Source organism: Gigantopelta aegis, chromosome 10 (assembly GCF_016097555.1).
Source record: "Gigantopelta aegis isolate Gae_Host chromosome 10, Gae_host_genome, whole genome shotgun sequence".
In the NCBI taxonomy this organism is placed as follows: Eukaryota; Metazoa; Mollusca; class Gastropoda; order Neomphalida; family Peltospiridae; genus Gigantopelta; species Gigantopelta aegis.
The window spans coordinates 52,373,545-52,396,177 of NC_054708.1; the positions used below are offsets into that span (position 1 = coordinate 52,373,545).

The 22,633-nt window shown below is 36.7% G+C and overlaps 1 protein-coding gene across 1 annotated transcript in view; it reads left to right on the forward strand.

Moving 5' to 3' along the window:
- Positions 1 to 952: 952 nt before the first annotated feature.
- Positions 953 to 22,633, forward strand: part of LOC121383188 (cytosolic purine 5'-nucleotidase-like) — a 160,823-nt gene continuing 139,142 nt past the window's right edge. Inside the window, exons 1-3 of the mRNA XM_041513043.1 lie at positions 953 to 973; positions 9,960 to 10,067; positions 11,883 to 11,956. Coding sequence (XP_041368977.1) covers positions 9,988 to 10,067; positions 11,883 to 11,956 — 154 coding nt within the window. The 5' untranslated portion in view covers positions 953 to 973; positions 9,960 to 9,987. The remainder of the gene's footprint in view (positions 974 to 9,959; positions 10,068 to 11,882; positions 11,957 to 22,633) is intronic.

The window sequence follows — 22,633 nt, forward strand, 5'->3', positions numbered from 1 at the left end:
TTTTTTTTTTTTTTTTTTTTTTACAAGAATTACAACTAAAGTAGAATGATAGAAATACATGGTGAAAGGGTTTCAGACCAGCTTATTTTCTCAAATATCTCTATCGTTTTGGGTTGGGTTTTTTTGTTGTTGGGTTTTTTTTTTGTTTTTTTTTTTTAGGGGGCGAGACGTAACACAGTGGTAAAGCGCTTGCTTGATGCGCGGTCGGTTTGGGATCGATCCCTGTCGGTGGGTCCTTTGGGCTATTTCTCGTTCCAGCCAGTGCACCATGACTGGTATATCAAAGGCCGTGGTATTTGCTATCCTATCTGTGCATATAAAAGAACCCTTGCTGCTAATCGAAAAGAGTAGCCCATGAAGTGGCGACAGCGGGTTTCCTCTCTCAATATGTGTGTAGTCCGTAACCATATCTCTGACGCAATATAACCGTAAACAAAATGTGTTGAGTGCGTCGTTAAATAAAACATTTCCTTCCTCTATCGTCTTTGCCCGAATTTGAGAATTTACTCTAGCATTAGGGGAGCAGTTACCACTCGCACCCCCAGGTGTATGTACTTTCCACCAGGCAGGAAAGCACATACCACGATGCTTGAACGTGTCTTGATAATACATGTAGGCCTATGTAGAAAGATTATATTATTCCGGATAATAATAAATGTTAAATAAATATAAAGAAACATGGACACAATTCCAAACGCCAGTTCAAAATCAAATGCTATCTCCCATTTTTAATAATACATATGATATTCATATTGTTTAGTAAAAGTTACTGTCATATTAAATTTAAGTTAATTTAATAAAATAATAAGGATTTTATAAACACTTGAATTTTAATTACGGCAAGTTCACGAAAGAAATTATTTTACTGCCGTTTAGTGCAATAGCACTAAGCGGAACTGGAAGAGTTCTCTGTACGGAATTTGTCGATACTACCCGAATAGGAAACCGGACATTTGTAAACAAGATACGAGTTGTAAGTTTGTTAGCACAGATTTCGTTATTGCTATCCAGTGACAGAATTTGCAAATAATTATGCATGGTCTCTATTCAGTTTCGCATCGATTTTATTTGCTTTTATTCTAGACTTTAGTTTCACGTGCACTATAAATACAAAAATAAATGGAATAAAAGCTTGCACTGGACACGGTGATAGCGCTTCACTTCTTTATCTGTAGTTTTGACCCTCGGAATGTTGCTCCTATGAATAATTCGATTTTGTTGGTTTTGCGCTAGTTAAGACAGGAGTCGTGCTTACGGTTCCGGTCTCAGGTTACCATGTTATAACAAAATATGCAAGTTCACCTTTAATAAAAAAAACCTTGTATCTTCGCTATTGAGGGTAATCGTCAAAAGTCTACACAATTTGCTGTGTTTGAGGCCTTGGCTAAACACAGACGGCTGTGAATACATTAAACAAATATGGCTATGTTCTCAATTCCTACCATGAATACATGTGTGAAGATACTTGTTGCAAACTATCATTTATGATGGCCAAACAGTTACTGATTACTGTTTAAAATGAACACAGTTCTTATATTTTGATGCCACATAACTTTATTGTGATAAATTTTGAGTTCACTTGTGACATTAAACTTATATGCTGGTGACTAGTAGAAATGAGGTTTAAATAAAAAAATAAAAAAATTAATATAATACAGAAATACACAAAAAGTAAAAGAAACATGTAAAGTCATCTGGTTTTGGAAGGAAATGTTTGATTTAAACGACACACTCAACACGTTTTATTTACGGTTTATGTAATAAAACGGGCAGCTGAACGAGCATCAAGATATTGCATACATGAATGAATATTTAACGACACCCCAGCACACACATACACATGAGCTATTGGGGGGTTAACACATACAATGTAATTCACTAATATTACTCATTCAATACTATAGATACTATGCAGCTTGATTTTTATGGTAACTGGAAGCTGAGGTCAAGGTTTTTGATAAAAGCCACTGTCACGGTCAGCTATATAACGCTGTCTGCAGTTGGTTGTGCTTTAATTAGTTTGCAAAGTAAACAATGTCACCCATTACCAGTCTAAAATGGTTTGACGTCACACCCACACTTTTAAGTTTTATTGATGTCAGTACATTGATCAGTATGTTTTCCAGTTGTTTATGGCAGAAGTTCTGAATACAGTGGACTCTGTCTGAACCACTGGCCTCAGTGGCGTCGTGGCAGGCCATTGGTCTACAAGCTGGTAGGTACTGGGTTCGGATCCCAGTCGAGGCATGGGATTTTAATCCAGATACTGACTCCAAACCTTGAGTGAGTGCTCCGCAAGGCTCAGTGGGTAGGTGTAAACCACTTACACCGACCAGTGATCCATAACTGGTTCAACAAAGGCCATGGTTTGTGCTATCCTGCCTGTGGGAAGCGCAAATAAAAGATCCCTTGCTGCTAATCAGAAAGAGTAGCCCATGTAGTGGCAACAGCGGGTTTCCTCTCAAAATCTGTGTGGTCCTTAACCATATGTCTGACACCATATAACCGTAAATAAAATGTGTTGAGTGCATTGTTAAATAAAACTTTTTTTTCTTTTTTTTCTTTGAAACAATGGTCAGGATGTAGCTCAGTGGTAAAGCGTTTGCTTGATGCCTGGTTGGTCTGGGATTGATCCCCACCAGTAGGCCTATTGGGCTATTTCTTGCTCTAGCCAGTGCACCATCACTGGTATATCAAAGGCCATGGTATGTGCTATCCTCTCTGTGGGATGGTGCATACAAAAAATACCTTGCTACTAATGGAAAAATGTAGCAGGTTTCATCTCTATGACTGTGTCAAAATGACCATATGTTTGACATCCAGTAGCCGATGATTAATAAATGAATGTGCTCTAGTGGTGTCGTTAAACAAACCAAACTTCTTCAAATATTTGATAATTCTGACACATGGTCTTCAAAGAAAACCTAATTAATTTTTCCATAATGATAAGGAATGTTTCGTATCTACTTTGTAATGGACAGGACAGCACAAACCACAGCTTTTTTTATATACTAGTTGTAGAGCTCAGCAGTGACTGGGACAAAAAAAGAAAAAAAAGAACGATAATTAGTCTTGACTACAATACTCAATCCTACGAGTCAAGAAGTCAAGCACCTGCAGTTGTTCCCTAAGCTATAGTTTGTCCCATCATTCTATAAATTGATTTTTTGTAAATAATTTCAATTCGATTTGACATAAGAAGAAAGGTAAAAGTGTTTTGGAAATAAAATAAAAAAACCCTATTTATATGTGCAATTTACAAATCAGTCGACTAAGAAATAAATAACTAGTAATAAATTTCATAGTATGAAAAAAAGCATTCCCTATGGGACGGACTATAGATGCCAGCACTTAGTATGATTCTGACGCAGTCCTGTCTGTAGATCAGGTCCTAATCTATTAATTTGCCATCAGCATGGACCACGGGGCAGAGATGTCATGGCAGTGCTTGTATTTTAGAACAATCCCATCATTTCATGAGAGCTGACGCACTGCATCGGCCATACCTGATCGCATTATACATTGTATTGATTTTCTAATATCTACACAACACTGGGAAAGACACAATAAAGTCACTGTAACATCCTAGCAGAGCCTGCAAGCATGCAGAATGTTTCAGCAGCGCCGCTCAAACACTAGCCGGTGATTTCTTTAATATAGGTAAATATTTTCCTTACGTTGATAAAGAATTTATTTAAGAAAATAAATAATGTAATTTTTGCAAGTGGAACATGATTACAGTTGTTGCTTGTTGCTATGTGGGTTACATATATTTTAATTTTTTCTTAAGACCGTTGGGTCATGTGACTTTTCTTTGATATCTGTTTTGAGTGTCGGCATGCATTAGCAACATTGCATGGTAAGAATATGCATTGATACAACAGTGGGTTAGGTTTGTGATAGGGTAACCTTCCTGTCCCCTCACCCACCACATCTCACCACCCCCACCCCACACCATCCTGTTTGCAGACTTAGTTCTTTTTCAGTGTCTCTTGAGATTTTAAACAATTTGGTGAGATTTTCTGTTATGTTTATAATGTACAGAGGTTACGAAATGGGGAAGTAAAATATGACCTGCTGTTATAGCAAAAGGAAATGTTTTATTTAACGACGCATTCAACACATTTTATTTACAGTTATATGGCGTCAGACATATGGTTAAGGACCACACAGATATATAAAGAGAAAACCTGCTGTCACCACTTCCTAGGCTACTCTTTTCAATTTGGTCAGGTCAGGTCAGAGAATTTAATGTGCACATTCAGAGCAAGCTGTTGTAGCGCACACCTGTCCTGGGCGCAGGTGTCGGCATCAGCTGGCTCCTCCATCCAAGACTTTTCGATTAGCAGCAAGGGGTCATTTATATGCACCATCCCACAGACAGGATAGCACGAGAAATAACCCACTGACAGGGATCGATCTCGGACCGACCGCACATAAAGCGAGCGTTTTACCACTGGGCTACGTCCCGCCCTTGCTGTTAAAGCAGGTCAAAAAAAATATGTCCTGTAGGAAATATGTCCTGTTGGAAGTATGTCCTGTTGGAAGTATGTCCTGTTGGAAGTATGTCCTGTTGGAAGTATGTCCTGTAGGAAATATGTCCTGTAGGAAATATGTCCTGTAGGAAGTATGTCCTGTTGGAAGTATGTCCTGTTGGAAGTATGTCCTGTTGGAAGTATGTCCTATTGGAAATATGTCCTGTTGGAAATATGTCCTGTTGGAAATATGTCCTATTGGAAATATGTCCTGTAGGAAGTATGTCCTGTTGGAAATATGTCCTATTGGAAATATGTCCTGTAGGAAGTATGTCCTGTAGGAAGTGTGTCCTGTTGGAAATATGTCCTGTTGGAAGTATGTCCTGTTGGAAATATGTCCTGTTGGAAATATGTCCTGTTGGAAATATGTCCTGTAGGAAGTATGTCCTGTAGGAAGTAGGTCCTGTTGGAAATATGTCCTGTTGGAAATAGGTCCTGTTGAAAGTATGTCCTGTTGGAAATAGGTCCTGTTGGAAATATGTCCTGTTGGAAATATGTCCTGTAGGAAGTATGTCCTGTTGGAAATAGGTCCTGTTGGAAATAGGTCCTGTTGGAAATAGGTCCTGTTGGAAATATGTCCTGTAGGAAGTATGTCCTGTTGGAAGTATGACCTGTAGGAAATATGTCCTGTTGGAAATATGTCCTGCTGAGAACAAATACATCCTGCTGGAAATAGGACAGCATGTGATGAGGGGTAGGGGTGGGTGGGTGGAATAGTTAATGAAAAATTAAGACCTCTGAGATTATTAGAGCATTATAGTATTAACCTATAACATAATCACAAGCTGTTGTTTTGAGCCCTACAGAATTTGGTGGTCTTTAGTAATTTAATTTTGTTTAATGTTTAACCTGAGTATATGTACATATATTTATATCTTTGTGTATAAATAATTTTACTGATATTTTCTCAAAGAATACATGTATACACGTTACTATGATTGATGCTGGTCTAACCTGTCATTTGACAAATGCGATTTAAAGTTGAATTTCACCAAGATATGTCATTAAAAGTTTGCCAGAAAGCTAATTTGAAAACCATGCATAATTCTTAGGTGTATAGTTATTTATGAAAAATAATTTTGTTTAGCTACATGTTACTTGAATTTGGCTACAGATTTTATGATTAAATTCGCCAAATTGCTATTAATTTTTGGCATCCAGCTTAAACCCTGTTGATATATAAATTGATGTACCGGTATAAATTTGCTAGATGGTTAAAGGTACATGTATGTAGTCCTAGTCAGAAGAGCTAGCAGTGGTCAGAACCTCAGCCCAGAACAGGTGTGCACCATAAAAGCTTGCACTGAATGTGTATGTTAAAACTTGAATTGAACTTGAAAGCAGTAAACTACTGACAATCATGGTAAAAAAAAAAAAAATGGGGGTGGGGTAGGGTGGGCGCTTAATTACTTCCTTTGCGTATGGAAGCTCATTCAGTATCCTATACATGTTATGTTTAAATTGGCTTTTTTACGTGTTTATAATAACTTTATTTAGTTTTTGCAATGTTTAATTTTTGTATTTTATTTTAATGGACTTGTGTTTGGCAAGCCAGTTAAAACCTGTTAGTTGAGTAAGGAAAGTGCCACTTGAAACACGTATTCTGTCACTGTCAGTGAAATGTTAATTACAGCAGTTTGCTTTTCCAGCTATATGCATGGGTTACGTGAGTTTAATGCCTGTCTTGTTTGTTTTCTTTGAATCAGAAACCTGCCACCTAACACACACTGCCAAATGAGCTCCTGCTACCTCACAGGGCAGCAATAATAAACATTATGTTGTACTTATTCCATGTTAACTCTCCGCTGTTTATACATAGAATCTGATCTGATATTGTAGAGCTTTTTTCTTTCTTCTTGAAACCTGTTTTTTTACTATAAGAAGAAAACAATTGTAAAATGATTTTTTTTTTATGTTGTTCCGTATTTGATCTATAAGCCATTATTAATTACATCCATCTGTTCATCCATTTAAACATTCCATCTATCCATCTAAGCATTCCATTCATCTATCTAAACATTCCATTCATCCATCCATCCATCCATCCATTTATTCACCAATCCATCCATCCATCCATCCATTCCATTCCATCCATCAAAATATTCCATCCATCCAAACATTCCATCCATCAATCCCATTCCATCCATCCCATCCCATCCCATCCCATCCCATCCCATCCCATCCCATCCCATCCCCATCCCCATCCCCATCCCCATCCATCCATCCATCTATCCATCCATCCATCCATCCATCCCATTTCATTCCATCCATTCTCTGTACAGACAGATGCAGATGCACAATATATATATATATGTACCTCTATACTTAAGTGTATATATGTATACATATTTATTTAAACATATATACATATTTACGTGAATAAATAATACAAAATAAATAATTTGCTTTTATACATACCCATTTGTGAGAACATCACATGTTATTTATGATAACATACACCAATAAAACATGTGTGTCTTATTGCTTGTTAGATATGTTTTGAAACAACTGATTATAAGATAAATGGTATTTAATGGCCATTTATGTACATGTAGTATTCTCCATTTACAAATTATATGTGAAATGCCATCATTATCATCTTAAAAGAAGCTAACCATGTAGATCAATTGAAAAGGTTGCAACATATGGTATTAACAGAGATATCTGTTTTGCTCCTGCATGATAATGTATCAGCTCACACAGTCCAAGTTTCTTTTTCATCCTCCGACATTTCTTCTTTTTCTTATTAATTAAACTGAAAGTTGCGTTAAGGGGAGAAAATGTGATTCCAACAATTACGTCATTGCTGCTACTGAAGACATCTGTGTTCCAATGATAAGACATTGTATAACAAACAGTAAAGTTTGTTTTGTTTAATGACACCACTAGAACACATTGATATATTAATCGCTGGCTATTGGAGGTCAAACATATGGTAATTCTGACTCGTAGTCAATAGAGGAAACCCGCTACATTTTCTAAATCCAGCAAGGGATCTTTTATATGCACTTTTCCTCAGACAGGAAAGCACATACCACGGCCTTTGACCAATTGTGGTGCACTGGTTGAAACGAGAAAAACCCCAGTTAGTTGAATGGATCCACTGAGGTGGTTTGATCCTGCAACGCAAGCACCTCAAGCAAGTAGTTAACCCCCTGAGCAGTGCTGAGGCCTAATTCACTAAACTTGATCTCTCTGTGCAGTGAAAAAATACTTAAAAAGATGATGTAATGTTTTTGAAGAAAGTTTTGTGACTAAATGAACTGAGGTACAAGGTGTATACCACCAAATCAAATCCCATAGATGACAATAGTAACATATGTGGCAAAAACTCCTACTTGCAGCGTATTAATTTACATATACACTACGGATATAAATACTACCAGCCATCACCCTTAAAGTAAATCAGAAAAAAAGCGGGTCAAGCTGCTCATTTCAAAGATAACGGGTAGCATTTATGACGACCCTAGTTTTTTTTTTTTTTTTCACAGGTACCTCATAAATGTTTTAAGCACAAGATTATTTGACACAGTGGTACTAGATGAAATAAAATTGCATAAATTTTTTGCCCATGACAATTGCTCTATCAAAAGTAAGGTGAACCTCAAACTTTGACCCAACCGGATGGACATACTGAAAAATGTTGATGTATATTTGTCATGGCTCTTGTATACTTTTAAAAATAATAAACCTGAGTTCTGTAACTTTTGTTAAGGAGGTCAGGCTTCATTTCAAGTGATTACAATATAATGAATTGATTGCAAACAGCTTCAAGTGTCTGCCCTTCTGAACACACCACTGTGCTAAGTAAATGCCTAATGGATTTTTAGTTAATACACTCTTTTTTTTCTTTTCTTTTTTTCTTTTTTTTCAAAAGTTTATTTCCATGAAATGCCACATTTACATTCGTGTTATATACCCACGTGGCTTGGGTATACCACACACACATATACATAATAAATATTATACATCTTATTTGAAGAAATAACATTGCAAAATAATAATAATGAAAAATAGCTATGTACTTCTATTACGTAATAGGGATTGGCAAAGTCATGGAGGACAGTTATATTAGTAAGAAAATTAAGGAAATGTTTTATCTCCAGCTTAAAGGATGTTTCCATTAGCGTAAAAATAAACTAAGTGGAATTAATGGACTTATTATTATTCTTATTTAAAGTATTAATTTTAAGGAGGTAAAATGCCCCATTTTTCTGTGAAGTGGTCTTCACTGTACTCTAAAATATATTTTTCTATTGTTCGATAATATTTTATAAAACTAAAAGCTTCCATAAATTTTGGTAGTTTTTCTTTATGTTTACAACTATATATGTATCTTTTCAGTATAACAATTAGATTTATTAAAATGTTTTGACTAGAGTTAATACACTCTTAACTAAAACAGACCTGTCCGTTTGTATTGTATGAGGTAATTTTGAAAGAATAGTTTTAAGTGGCTTCTTAACATAGGTGGTTGTTTTTTACATACATGTAGGTCTCTATTTAGGCAGATTTGATAATGGTTTTTTTAATCATTCCAAAATGGAAATGAAACTTTATTGGTGCTGAGATGTGGGACGTAGCCCAGTGGTAAAGCATTCACTTGATGTGCGGTCGGTGTAGGATCTATCCCCGTCGGTAGACCCATTGGGCTATTTCTTGTTCCAGCCAGTACTCCACAACTGGTATATCAAAGGTCATGGTATGTACTACCCTGTCTGTGGGATGGTGCATATAACAGATCCCTTGCTGCTAATCGAAAAGAATAGCCCATGAAGTGGCGACAGCAGATTTTCTCTCTCAATATCTGTGTGGTCCTTAACCATATGTCTGACACCATATAACCGTAAATAAAATGTGTTGAGTGCATCCTTAAATAAAATATTTCCTTCCTTTCCTTAACCTACATGTAGGTGACTGTTTATTAAAGGCTTTGACAAAATACATTAGCCCTCCATCCAGGCTAGTGAAGTTTTGTTCTGGGTTAATGGAAATATTCACCTCTATAACTATAATATATGATGCGTGGTCGGTCTGGGATTGATCCTCATTGGTGGACCCATTGGGCTATTTTTCATTCCTGCTAGTGCACCACGACTGGTAAATTAAAGGCTGTGGTATGTACCATCCTGTCTGTGGGATGGTGCATATAAAAGATCCTTTGCTACTAATGGAAAAATGTAGCAGGTTTCCTCTCTAAGACTATGTCAAAATTACCAAATATTTGACATCCAGTAGCTGATTATTAATAAATTAATGTGCTCTAGTGGTATTGTTAAACAAAACAAACTTCTTCTTCCTATAATTTAATTGGCACAATGAAAACTTGTTCATAAACTGCAGATTTGTCTGTGGTTTTTATATTTTATCATTTTATTTCATGGGAATGTATTTTTATTGGTGCTGTTATCATTGTCATTACAGGTAGCTGTGCTCATTCACCACCCAGAGTATGTCTTTTGAGGGTTCCTCTCTAGACGTGGACAGATCTACATCTGGGTTGAAGATGTATAAGAGAGAACCAAGTCGCAGGTAACACTTGAGTGATCACAACCTTTTGTCTTATTATGTTCAGGCCTTTAAAAAAAAAATCTTTCCAAGAATAAATGTCTTTTGGCCTGTTGTATATTTACAACATGAATGCAGGTGTGAAATATTTTTGAAATAAAAGTTGATGTGTTTTTTTGTACTTGGCAGATGATTTTTTTTCAAATGATCACATATGTTAGACACCAAACAGTCATAATTTAAAATATTCTGTGATGTGATTAAATAAATGTTTCCTTCCCTTTTTTTTCTGTTGACTTGTGTAGTCTTCCTGAAGCCTAGTTGCTGATTACAATCCACAATATGTAATTCATTACGGGTTTTCAATTGATTTTCTTTCTGCTTAACAGTTCTTTATTTAAGTCATGTCTTGGGAAATCATACAACTGGAGTAGAGATAGAACGAGTTGAAAATCTGTCTGCTATGAAATAATAAGAAAACAAAATCACTGCTGTGTATATATATATATATAAGAACTTATTCACATCTGAGGCCGAAACTTGTGCCCAGGACAGGTGTGCGCTACAACAGCTAGCTCTGAATGTGCACATTAAACAATTTTCCATTCCCATTCCATCCTAGTGGATATACTACTTAAAGCTTACCTCATCACCACGATATAACATTTTAAAATATAATGTTATCGTCATGGTAACAAAGTGGTAGATAAAGCCCATTAGTCTTCATGTAGATTGATTTGGTTACATTTTTCTAAGCAGTTCTTTAAAAAAACAAAAAAAAAACAAGCTATTTCATTTGTATTTTGGTACCTTTGGATGTTTGTCAAGAATTGTGAAATGTTTTGAAAACTGTGTAATTTTTATGCATAAATTAAATACAGGCAGATGTGTCGAATATTTATTAATACTGAAGAAACAAATAAAAAATATTAACAGAAAATGAAATGATGTTGGTCAAATTAAGTCATGGTGATAATGATTGGTTGGGTTGGGGGGAGAGGAAGGGTGGGGGTGGGGGGAGAGTAGAGGTGACAACAGCTTTGCATAAATTTAGAGGGGGATACGAAAATGGCCAGATGGTGCATTATGGTTCTTTTTCACAATACATTAAGATATTGAGCTGAATTTTGTATATAGCTTTATAGTACTTGTGCTGTTACAGATCATGTTTAAGGATATACACATTTTTACAGAGTTATGACCCTTTAACTAAGGATATATAATACATGTAGTTTGTTTTCCAGACTTTACTTTTTGTTGCAATGCCGCAATATGCTGAGCTGTAGTTTTGTGTTAAGCTTTGCCATGTAGGCCTACTGTTACAGATCAAGTTTGGCTTTCATTGTGACTTACCGATTTTTCACAGAATTATATGACCCTTGAACATAGGAGATAATAAAAAAAATTGGGCGCAGTAAAGGACATATATTGCTTTAAATATTTCTCGTTCCAACCAGTGTACCACGACTGGTTTATCAAAGGCCGTGGTATGTGATACCCTGTCTGTGGGATGGTGCATATAAAAGATGCCTTGCTACTAATGAAAAAATGTAGCAGGTTTCCTGTCTATGAATGTGTCAAAATGGCCATATGTTTGACAATTCAATAGCCGATGATTAATAAATCAGTGTGCTCAAGTGGTGGTGTTAAAACGAAACAAATCTTTTTCTTTTTTATCTTGCTTTAACAGTACTCTCAGCATATTGCAGCTTACTTATTTCTTTTCAGGTTGTTTATTAATTACTGTTTTGTATCTAATTGTGTTAATTATCTTTAGTAAACATAATTATTGTTATGAAGAATAATAGACATATTTTCAGTTACTCTTGTAATTTTCAGAGTGTTTGTCAATCGCAGTTTGATGTTGGAAAATATCAAGTTCTACGGCTTTGACATGGACTACACATTGGCAGGTAAGTTTAACGAGTGGAACTCTGGTTTACAGGCCTTTCATGTCAGAATAAAAACAACATAACAGGATTTACAGGATTTGAAAAATGATTGAACTGTTCAACAGCTAGGGCAGTCATAATGGAAACGCCTTGAATTTGTCAGATACCAAGAAAAAATGCTTGAATTTAAAACATTCTTTGTGAAAAGAGCTTGACTTGCACATTCCAGATGACTAATGTTTTAATTTACGTTACACAAGTTTATTGTGTCATAATTTAGAAATATGTCAACTGGTATTGTTAACGGTTTTTAGGTTTTTAATAGGTTCAAATATAGTCAATACAAAAGTCCTTGAAAACAATACTTTTGCAATGAAAAGTGCTTGAATAGTGCTTGATATGCAAATTAGATATGAATTTGCCTATTGCATATATTTTGTCATATTATTTGATTCACGGTATATTAGCATACTCACTGGAAGTCTCTCGCTGTCTCTTTCTCCCTCCTTCTTATGTCTTTCTTCTCTCTCTCTCTCTCTCTCTCTCTCTCGATCTCTCACTCTGTCTCCTCTTGGGATTCTACAGGCTGGTAGGTACTGGGTTCGGATCCCAGTCGAGGCATGGGATTTTTAATCCAGATACTGACTCCAAACCCTGAGTGAGTGCTCCGCAAGGCTCAACGGGTAGGTGTAAACCACTTGCACCAACCAGTGATCCATAACTGGTTCAACAAAGGCCATGGTTTGTGCTATCCTGCCTGTGGGAAGTGCAAATAAAAGATCCCTTGCTGCCAATCGGAAGAGTAGCCCATGTAGTGGCGACAGTGGGTTTCCTCTCAAAATCTGTGTGGTCCTTAACCATATGTCTGACGCCATATAACCGTAAATAAAATGTGTTGAGTGCATCGTTAAATAAAACATTTCTTTCTTTCTTTCCTCTTGGGGTTCAGCTTAGTGCTACATTAAAACATAAAAAATAGGAAGTATTCTTTATGTTAAAGCCAATCTGTGACTAAAGTGACTTTGTGCACATTTAATGTAGTATACGTTACATGCCCATTGTTAATAATAATCACATATTAGCCAGTCTTTTACCTAAAACTGGTTACAGACTACTAGCTGAGTGCCATTAAGATTACAAATGGATATAGTTGTTACAGTCACATGTTGGTAATGTGACACCAGATACGGATTATATGGATGAAATGCACACTGGAAGTGTAATGACATTCTATAGTACACTGGAAACCTCAGACCGTTTATTCTATGGTATGGTAATTGTAGAATAGTCATTTGATAACCTGTTAAGTGGTGCACTCGTTTGTTTGGAGGAAATCACCCACAAAGAATACTGCATTAAACAGGATTCATCTGACTTTAATCCATTCCCACACGGTCGCAGTGTTAACTGTAGATTATCTTTCATTTCATTTCAATTTATTTTCATGCTTATATCCAGTTAAGGTTCAAGCATGCTGTCCTGGGCACACACCTCAGCTATCTGGGCTGTCTGTCCAGGGCCTCGTTCTAGGAAGCGATCTTAGCACTAAGATCACCTTAGTGCATAAGGTAGCTATGCACTTAAGGTGATCTCCGGGCTAAGATCGCTTTGTGGAACGGGGCCCTGGACAGTAGGTTAGTTGTTAGTTGGTTAGTGGTTAGTGAGAGAGAAGAAGGTGTAGTGGCCTTAAGAAATTGCTCTGGGTTGGAGCTGTTATTGGGCTGCGAACCCTGTACCTACCAGCCTGTAGTCCGATGGCTTAACCATTGCGCCACCGAGGCCGGTTAAATTATGTTAAAAGAATGTTCAGGTGTGACTGCATAATTAACACAACACTGAAGTGAAATTTGGAATTTGAACTTTTTCTTTATTCAGCTCAGGAATTGAAATTATCAAATATACTCACATGTGTGAAACAAATTCAGCAGCTTTGCATGTCCATAATTACACCATTCATTTGCATCACCGAATAACCATATAATTTAAAACTTAAAAAACCTAATACTGTATACCTGACAGAAGACAACAAAGATTGTGAAATGAGCAATCATAGATTTCACGTTCAGCTTGTGAATCACGTATTATATACCAGTTAGCCACTGCTGCTGGTTTACTGGCTAAATCATTATGCCAAGGACCAAATAGATTTTTTGTTGTTTTGGTTTTTAATTTTGTGAATATTGTTGAGATTTTAACTAAATCATTCATTAAAGTTTTCAAATAAATATGTCGCGAGTCAGATCCCTGGCCATACCAAAGACCGGTCTCGGGATAGACATGACCAAACCTTTTGTGGGATATACATTTAGGCACACTAATAGAGTTCTCCTCCTTCACAAATAAATATATACATGTATATATATATATATATATATATATATATATTAAGTTAGCGAAGAATAGATTAATTAGTACAGCTTTAATGAATTATTTCATCACCGTTCATCATACATTCTCCACTACATTTCTCACAAGCTGTTCAAACACTGCTATTTATTATTGTAGTACATTTTCATCTGTAGGCTAGATTAAATATGGGTATATAAAAAAAAAAAAAAGCAAAAACAGTCTCCCTCATATGACTGGATTTCCCTCCCTCTCTCTGTCTCTCTCTGTCTGTCTCTCTGTCTGTCTGTCTGTCTCTCTCTCTCTCTCTCTCTCTCTCTCTCTCTCTCTCTCTCTCTCTCTCTCTCTCTCTCTCTCTCTCTCTCTCTCTCTCTCTCTCTCTCTCTCTCTCTCTCCCTCTCATTCATTCTCCCTCATTCCCTATTTGTGTCATTTGAAATAAATATATTATGCTACCGTATATCGCTGTGTACTAGCCGACTCCATGTATTAGCCGACCCCCTAGTTTCACCCTCCAAATCGTCTTTGAAATTATAGACCTTGTATATAAGCCGACCCCCCCTATATAAAACTAACCAAGTCAGATGTCTGTGTGGTCAACAAAATGACAAAGTACATCTGCTTTCAAACAGATACCAAATAGTTTGGGGTTTTTTAATGGGCTGAGGTGTTCTTAAATAATCCCCTTTTCTTTTCTTAACCCTCCAGAGGCTATAACCACCATAGTCCATGTACTATTTTATATCTTGCCATGTGGAGTCATGGTTATTAAGGACCACGTGCATGACAACTGGACAAGGCTCTTATCCACTTTTAACTTTTTATCTCGTGGATAAAATTGAAATGTTGATATGGGAGTTATCTGGGTTTAAATTTATCCAATCGTCATGCATATGGGCTCTGGTCTTTGTTAATTGCACGATTGCTGATTGAATAATATATATGTTGGATAGGTATATAGTCCTTCCCAGCCTCCATGAACATTGGTTTTTTTTGGTAAATAATTTCAGTTTGATTTGATGTAAGAAGAAAAGTTAAAGTGTTTTGGAAATAACAAAACCCCCACTATTTTTGAAAACAGTCGGCCTACAAATAAATAACTTGTAGTACATACTATAGTGAGCAAATGACGTTTCCTGGTGGGAAGGAGTATTGTTCTTAATTTTAGGGTCCCCTGAAGCTGTTGCGCAGGTGGTAAATTTCCCTCCCTGCACTTCACCAGTTCAGTGCTTGGTAATACATTTAGTATCTCATTCATCCAGACTTGGTGAAAACTTGCACATTTGGAGTATAATTTATGAATATTCTAATGTCAGTAATTCATTTTGATTCGTCTTTGCAATCTGGGACTCGTAGTAGGCTAGGTGTGGGTGCCCATAAAAAAAGGATCTTATTTTAAAGTCAATTCAAGTTCACCTAGATTGTGTAATGTCAGTGTGTTCCTTCTTGTGTACTGAAGCCCCAGACCCTTTCCTCGATGACAACAAAAGCATTCACACACACACACACTCCAGCTACCATATCATCTCGGGTGGTGACCCCATCCGACTAAACAAACTGAGTCAAGTTGTTGTTTCCTGCAACCCACACCTGGTGACACCAAATCACTGTGAATGACGGTTACACGACCGTCATGCAATCAGATTGGTTAATACTCGAGTGCATGCTAATAAAAGACTGCTTTTCATTGGAGAAGCAGTTTTCGAAAGGATCATTTGAGTGTGTATGGAAATAGGGGACATATAATAGATTACCGTATATTAGAAGGGCTATGACGGGTGTGTTTGTCTAGGATGTTTTTAAGGTTCACGGGCGCCATGGTAACATGATTAGTGTGAGAAATATGTATGTTAATCTCAGACAGAGAGAGAGAGAGAATAATAACTGTACTTGGTTACTTGTGCTTTCCTATCGTAGTACACCAAACTGTTCTTAACAGTTACAGTTTAAGTTTAAGTAGAGCTATCACCCTTGCTTCCCATGACTCCCCAGAGAATACATGTGTACAGACTATAGTACAAGGAGAGTAACTGTTAACTCCCCTTAGCATGTGAATTTAAATGGTATCAGTGTGGTAATATCTTAAATGACTCCCCATAATCTACACCATTGGTAGGCCTATTGGGCTATTTCTTGCTCCAGCCAATGCACCATGACTGGTATATCAAAGGCCATGGTATGTGTTATCCTGTCTGTGGGATGGTGCATATAAAAGATCTCTTGCTGCTAATCGAAAACGTTTCTTTCCTTCCTTTCCTATAATCTAAGTTAAGGGTAAGGTTCAAGCACAATGTACTGGGCACACATCTCAGCTTTTTGGGCTGTCTGTCCAGGGCAGTAGGTTAGTTGTTAGTGGTTAATTGCTAGTAATAGAGAAGTTGTTGTATAGTGGCTATTAGTGGTGGTCCGATTAATTGAAATAATCGAAGATTGATTGGTAAAATCCAAATTCCAACTAATTGATTACAATTTCTGGTAATTGACCCGAATGGTATCTATAAAAACGGTAACAACAAATTTCAATTTTGTATTATTTCTGGATTGATGTGTGAAATGTAACATTATACTTGTTGATATTAAGCAATAATGTATATTATGTATTGTTGGATATGCCTACCATCCCAAAAGCCTTGCTTAAGCATCCCTTTAAATGATGTGCTGGACTTTTGGACTGGTATGCATATTCAACAATATATAATGCACATTATTGCTTAATATCAACAAGTATAATCTTATATTTAATTAATAACACGGTTAGATGTGACACCTATTATATATAACGGGCGCAGCCATTTTGTACCATCCCAGTGAATACGCCCTCTGGCGAGCCGGTGGTTACGTAATACTTAACGTGTTATGTCAGGAATTAGTCTTAGAACTGAAGAAAGAAACATACCTGATTTTTGCGGATGCATCGCAATGTTCTGTAATAATATCCATCTAAGTAAGCCAGCAATAAGTATATATTATTTTTCAATGCCAAATAAATCACCATTGTCAAAGTGTCAAAATAACTGTATTATGTTTTGTTCATACATTAACCCACGGAAGCAGAGTGTTTTCTTAGTTAATTGGTCTTTTCTTTCGATGGCCTGTATCTTTGGTTCCTGATCGGCAAGTGTATATTTGGAAGGTCACCGGTCAAGATGTCTAGACATAAAAAAAATATGTGCCTGTTTTATTAAGATCACAGGGTATTGTGGGATAACTGGCCACCCCTAAAATAGTAATGGACATTCCTACTTTATTACTGTAAATAATTCTGTAAAACCCTTGATTAAGTAGACTTTCCCATTTAAAATCACAAAACTGACCAATTACGTAGTCCCAAAGAAAAGAAAATTATCACTTGGGTATCATGAGTGGTCATTTTTGCTCCAACGTACCCTAACAATAGGCCTAATAATATGCTTTTTTTTTGTGGATTTTTTGAGAGAGAAATACTATAACCCCATTTCGTTCTATTAATGCAAACTGGAATATATTTAGTTAAATAGTTTATTATATTATCAAGTCATTTATGTTGTTTTGCAAGTCAGGTTGATGAAAGCGAAGTGCCTTGTTGTAAATGACTGCTTTTGTTTACACTGTGCATACTGGAGTTGGTCAGAGCTGACGTCACTTCATCCCAAGTTAGAATTCCAGACGCATCGAAAACAAAACAAAATGGCTGCCCCGTTAGCAGGAATAATCATGTTTTTTTATTAACTCTAAAGCTACATGTTTTTCATGTCTTAAAGTGTCAGTATGTGTTGGTGGTCCGGGTATGTATCTTTCCAACACATACGGTTCTTGTTTGAGTTTACTATCCCTTTAAACAGGTCATTCTGCAAGGCTAGAGCATGAAAACAGTGAAAGATAAATTTCTCAATAAACACATTGGCATTCTGCTAAATAACGATATAACTATCACACATGACTGTGTAATATATGAAATATATAACACATGTTCACGTATCAATCTTTATACCTTTGCAGTCTATAGCCAAGAACCACCCACAGTTTAATTATTCTTCGTGTGATCAGCGCCCGTGAGTTTAGACTGTGACAGACGTAATGGATGGCTAACTCACGGAATACCTCCACATTCTCATAACATACCACTCATCACACGGGTAAAATAATTGTCTTGTCAAGTTTTCCTATTCCGGTTGAAACATTTTACCTGATTTTTCACCCAACATTTTTCATGATGGTAATTTTAGCAATTATTCTGACACCAGTCTTGCGTAGAAATGTGACCACACATGTAGCACTCTCACTCTTCAAGGTATGTTTTAGTTTATTTTGGATGTTTTTAACAGCTTTAAAAAAATAAATAAAAAAATACAGGTTTTAAAAGATATTGTATTTTGTACGCGATATGCATATACATGCATACCGGTAATAGCTTTAAGGTTTTTTTGCCTCGTAGTTATGAAGTAAAGAGACAAGATTTAGGTATTATTTTCCCAGCAGTATGCAGCGGCAATGGTGTAAATTTTTGCATTAAAGTTTAATGTTAAAATGTTTTGCATTTAGATCAGTTTCTCATAAACTATAAATCCTAGGTTATTGAAACTTGGTTTGTAGTTGCACCTATGAATGTTTATCACAGTGCAACAAAATACTTTATGGTAGGTCTGTACAGTGTTTCCAGGCTTTCCAAAATAAGAGATGGCTTTGGCTGATACTTTGCATACACTCTAAATGGGTTGGAGGGGTTGGTATTTTAGACCATTGTGAAATCCTAACCCTATGGCTGGTCTTAGTAACCGATCACCAATGTGAAAATTTCCTGATTCCTTTTTTTTTTTGTAACCCACATTTATTTTTGTAAATAGTAACAACATGTTAGATACCTAATAACCATAGTTTAAACCATTAGGATATTTCTCGTTTCAGCCAGTGCACAACATCAGGTATAACAAAGGCTTGTTATGTACTATCCTGTCTTGTAGGATGGTGCATATAAAAGATCCCTTGCTACTAATCGAAAAGATTAGCCCAGTTGGTAGTGGCAGAAGGTTTCCTTTAACATTTATATATAATTGCAATAATTAAAATATTGTGAGTGTGTCATTAAATAAAACCTTCTTTCCTTTCTAGTCACAGTTTAAAATGTGCACAGCAAAACTTATATCCAATTAAGGTTCAAGCATGCTGTCCTGGGCACAAACCTCAGCTATCTGGACTGTCCAGGGTTAGTTGTTGCAAGAGAGAAGTCAGTATAGTGGCCTTACACCTACCCATTGAGACATTAAACTCTGGGTGGGAGCCGGTACCGGGAAGCGAACCCAGTACCTTCCAGCCTTACGTCTAATGGTTTAACCATGACACCACAAGGCCAGTTGTGGAGAATAAAAACCTCTGCATCAATTAGCATGGTATTCCATGACTTCTTCGGGCAATAGCAGGGGCTGTGATATGTTGTGAAAGAAGATTCAAGCCCAGCACCTTTAACATAATGACTTAGATTCTTCCCATCTTCCCCAGGTGATGTACGGTCCATCATCATATTTAAAGTCACAGACCCCAGTTTCAACCCGTGAAAATGGACACTAAGTTTGGTTAATCTACAAACCTGTAACACATTTTGAATAAAGTTACAATGGAGTGGAAAAAATAGTATGTGACATTGAAAGAGACAAATACCCTTAAAAAGTAGACTTGAGTTCGCTTTCATAACCATTACTTCTCAGAGGTATGTGTGTTTTTAAAAATAATGGTATTATAAAGTAGACCTGAGCTCGCTTTCATAACCACTACTTCTCAAGGGTATGTGTGTTTTTAAAAAATACCAGCATGACCAGATATACTGAAATGGATAAACAACAAAAACTAAGTAATGTATGATTTCAATTATCAAAAACAGCTCTCGTAATGAAAAATATGCCATAGTGTTTAAAAATACAAAGAGTCACTTTAACTCTGCACTAAATACCTTACAACTTGAAATTCCATCACTCGGACCGGCGTCGTGGTTAGGCCATCGGTCAACAGGCTGGTAGGTACTGGGTTCGGATCCCAGTCGAGGCATGGGATTTTTAATCCAGATATCGACTCCAAACCCTGAGTGAGTGCTCCGCAAGGCTCAATGGGTAGGTGTAAACCACTTGCACCAACCAGTGATCCATAACTGGTTTAACAAAAGCCATGGTTTGTGCTATCCTGCCTGTGGAAGCGCAAATAAAAGATCCCTTGCTGCTAATCGGAAAGAGTAGCCCATGAAGTGGCGACAGCGGGTTTCCTCTCAAAATCTGTGTGGTCCTTAACCATATGTCTGACGCCATATAACTGTAAATAAAATGTGTTGAGTGCATCGTTAAATAAAACATTTCTTTTTTTTTTTTTCCATCACTCGGTTACACATGCACACGTGCATGTGTTTTTCTTTACCAACGCCAGTAATAACAGGTACATGTAGGGCCTCCACATACTCGAGGGTCAAACTCAACCCGGACCCGAGTACCTGACACTTACACCAGATGATGATGATCAGAGTAAAGAATAAAGTAAAATAGCATTATATGCATCTTAATTGCAGCGCTGAACATGGATGCCATTGTATTGCATTTAGAAACCGGTTGATACATGTATGTTCAGTGTTTTATAGGACGGATGGCCAGTTTGAAAAGAGAAACTAGTGCATGATCATATAATTATTGTGTAACTTAATGGCTGATTATCTACTGCTGAAATTATTGTCCTACATTTTCCATTGTATTATAGTTAATTATTATATTCCACTTTTGTACTCGAGTCGAGTCTTGCTAGACTCGACCCAGAGTACTTGAGTACTCGTGGAGACCCTAGGTACATGTATCATTTATTGTGAGAAATACATAAATCTCCATACTTATATTATGGCAGCATCCATCAACCAGACGATTTCAAAAAAGGTGGCTCCATGCTTTATGACCTCACACTGTGACCTCTGATTAAAATGATGATTGGCGAGGCCAGCTATACTATGAATGATTTATGAGAATATTATCACTGCACAGGACATGCTGTCCAGTGCTGATGGTCAGTACTATGAAATGAGTTGATTAGACGTGTTTGCACACCGATTCCATTAATAATGTTTTTACCATATGGCAGATCGGGAGCACCATTGGATGGTGTTATTCTTCCGAAGACTGCAGATAATAGCATCAAGTTTATTAGATGGCTATTACTGTGTAGAAAATATTCTTCATGTAGTGAGGCTCGTTAGTGTACCAGTACATTATCATAAAGGCTGTCTCAGTATTTTGATCACATGGTGGGGGAGGGAGAAATGTTTTTTTATAATGCCGACCACCCATAAAAGAAAATAAATATAAAACCAAGTAATCAGAAAGAAAATATTGCAGAATACCCATCAGCTATAAAGTAATATTTATGATGTCTCATGTGTCCCTCATGTGATAAATGATGGAACAGTCCTGATATAAAAAAAACCTATCACAGTATCTGTCGTAAAAAAACACAAAAACAACACACACACCCCAAAACAAAAATTAAACAAAAAACCCTCAAGAACTTAGAAAAGAAATAAAGAAATGCTTTAGTTACTGACATACTGAACACATTTGTGTTTAAAGTTACAAGTTAAAAGGGATCAGAAAAAAAATCAAGTCTCTTTGAAAAGACTGAAAGAAAGAAAGAAGTGTTTTATTTAACGACGCACTCAACACATTTTATTTACGGTTATATGGCGTCAGACATATGGTTAAGGACCACATATATTTTGAGAGGAAACCCGCTGTCGCCACTACATGGGCTACTCTTCCGATTGGCAGCAAGGGATCTTTTATTTGCACTTCCCACAGGCAGGATAGCACAAACCATGGCCTTTGTTGAACCAGTTATGGATCACTGGTCGGTGCAAGTGGTTTACACCTACCCACTGAGCCTTGCGGAGCACTCACTCAGGGTTTGGAGTCGGTGTCTGGATTAAAAATCCCATGCCTCGACTGGGATCCGAACCCAGTACCTACCAGCCTGTAGACCGATGGCTTGCCACGACGCCACCGAGGCCGGTTTGAAAAGACTGATTTTACTGTGTTATATATAAAATTTTTTTATTAAAGGGACATACCTTAGTTTCACCCCATGAAAATTAACACTAAGTTTAGTTAATCTACAAACCTGTAACACATTTGGATAAAGTTACAATTGAGTGAAACATGACTAATTGACTAAAACCCGACTCCATAACTGTTACTTCTCAGATGCACGTGCCTTTTTTAAAATATGAGAAATGCATTTTGTGATATTAAAAACACCAGGATGACCAAAACCACTTTGCATGTACGGAAATGGATAATCTAAACAATAAAATCAAAATAATGTCTGATTTCAGTTATCAAAAAACGGCTGTAATAG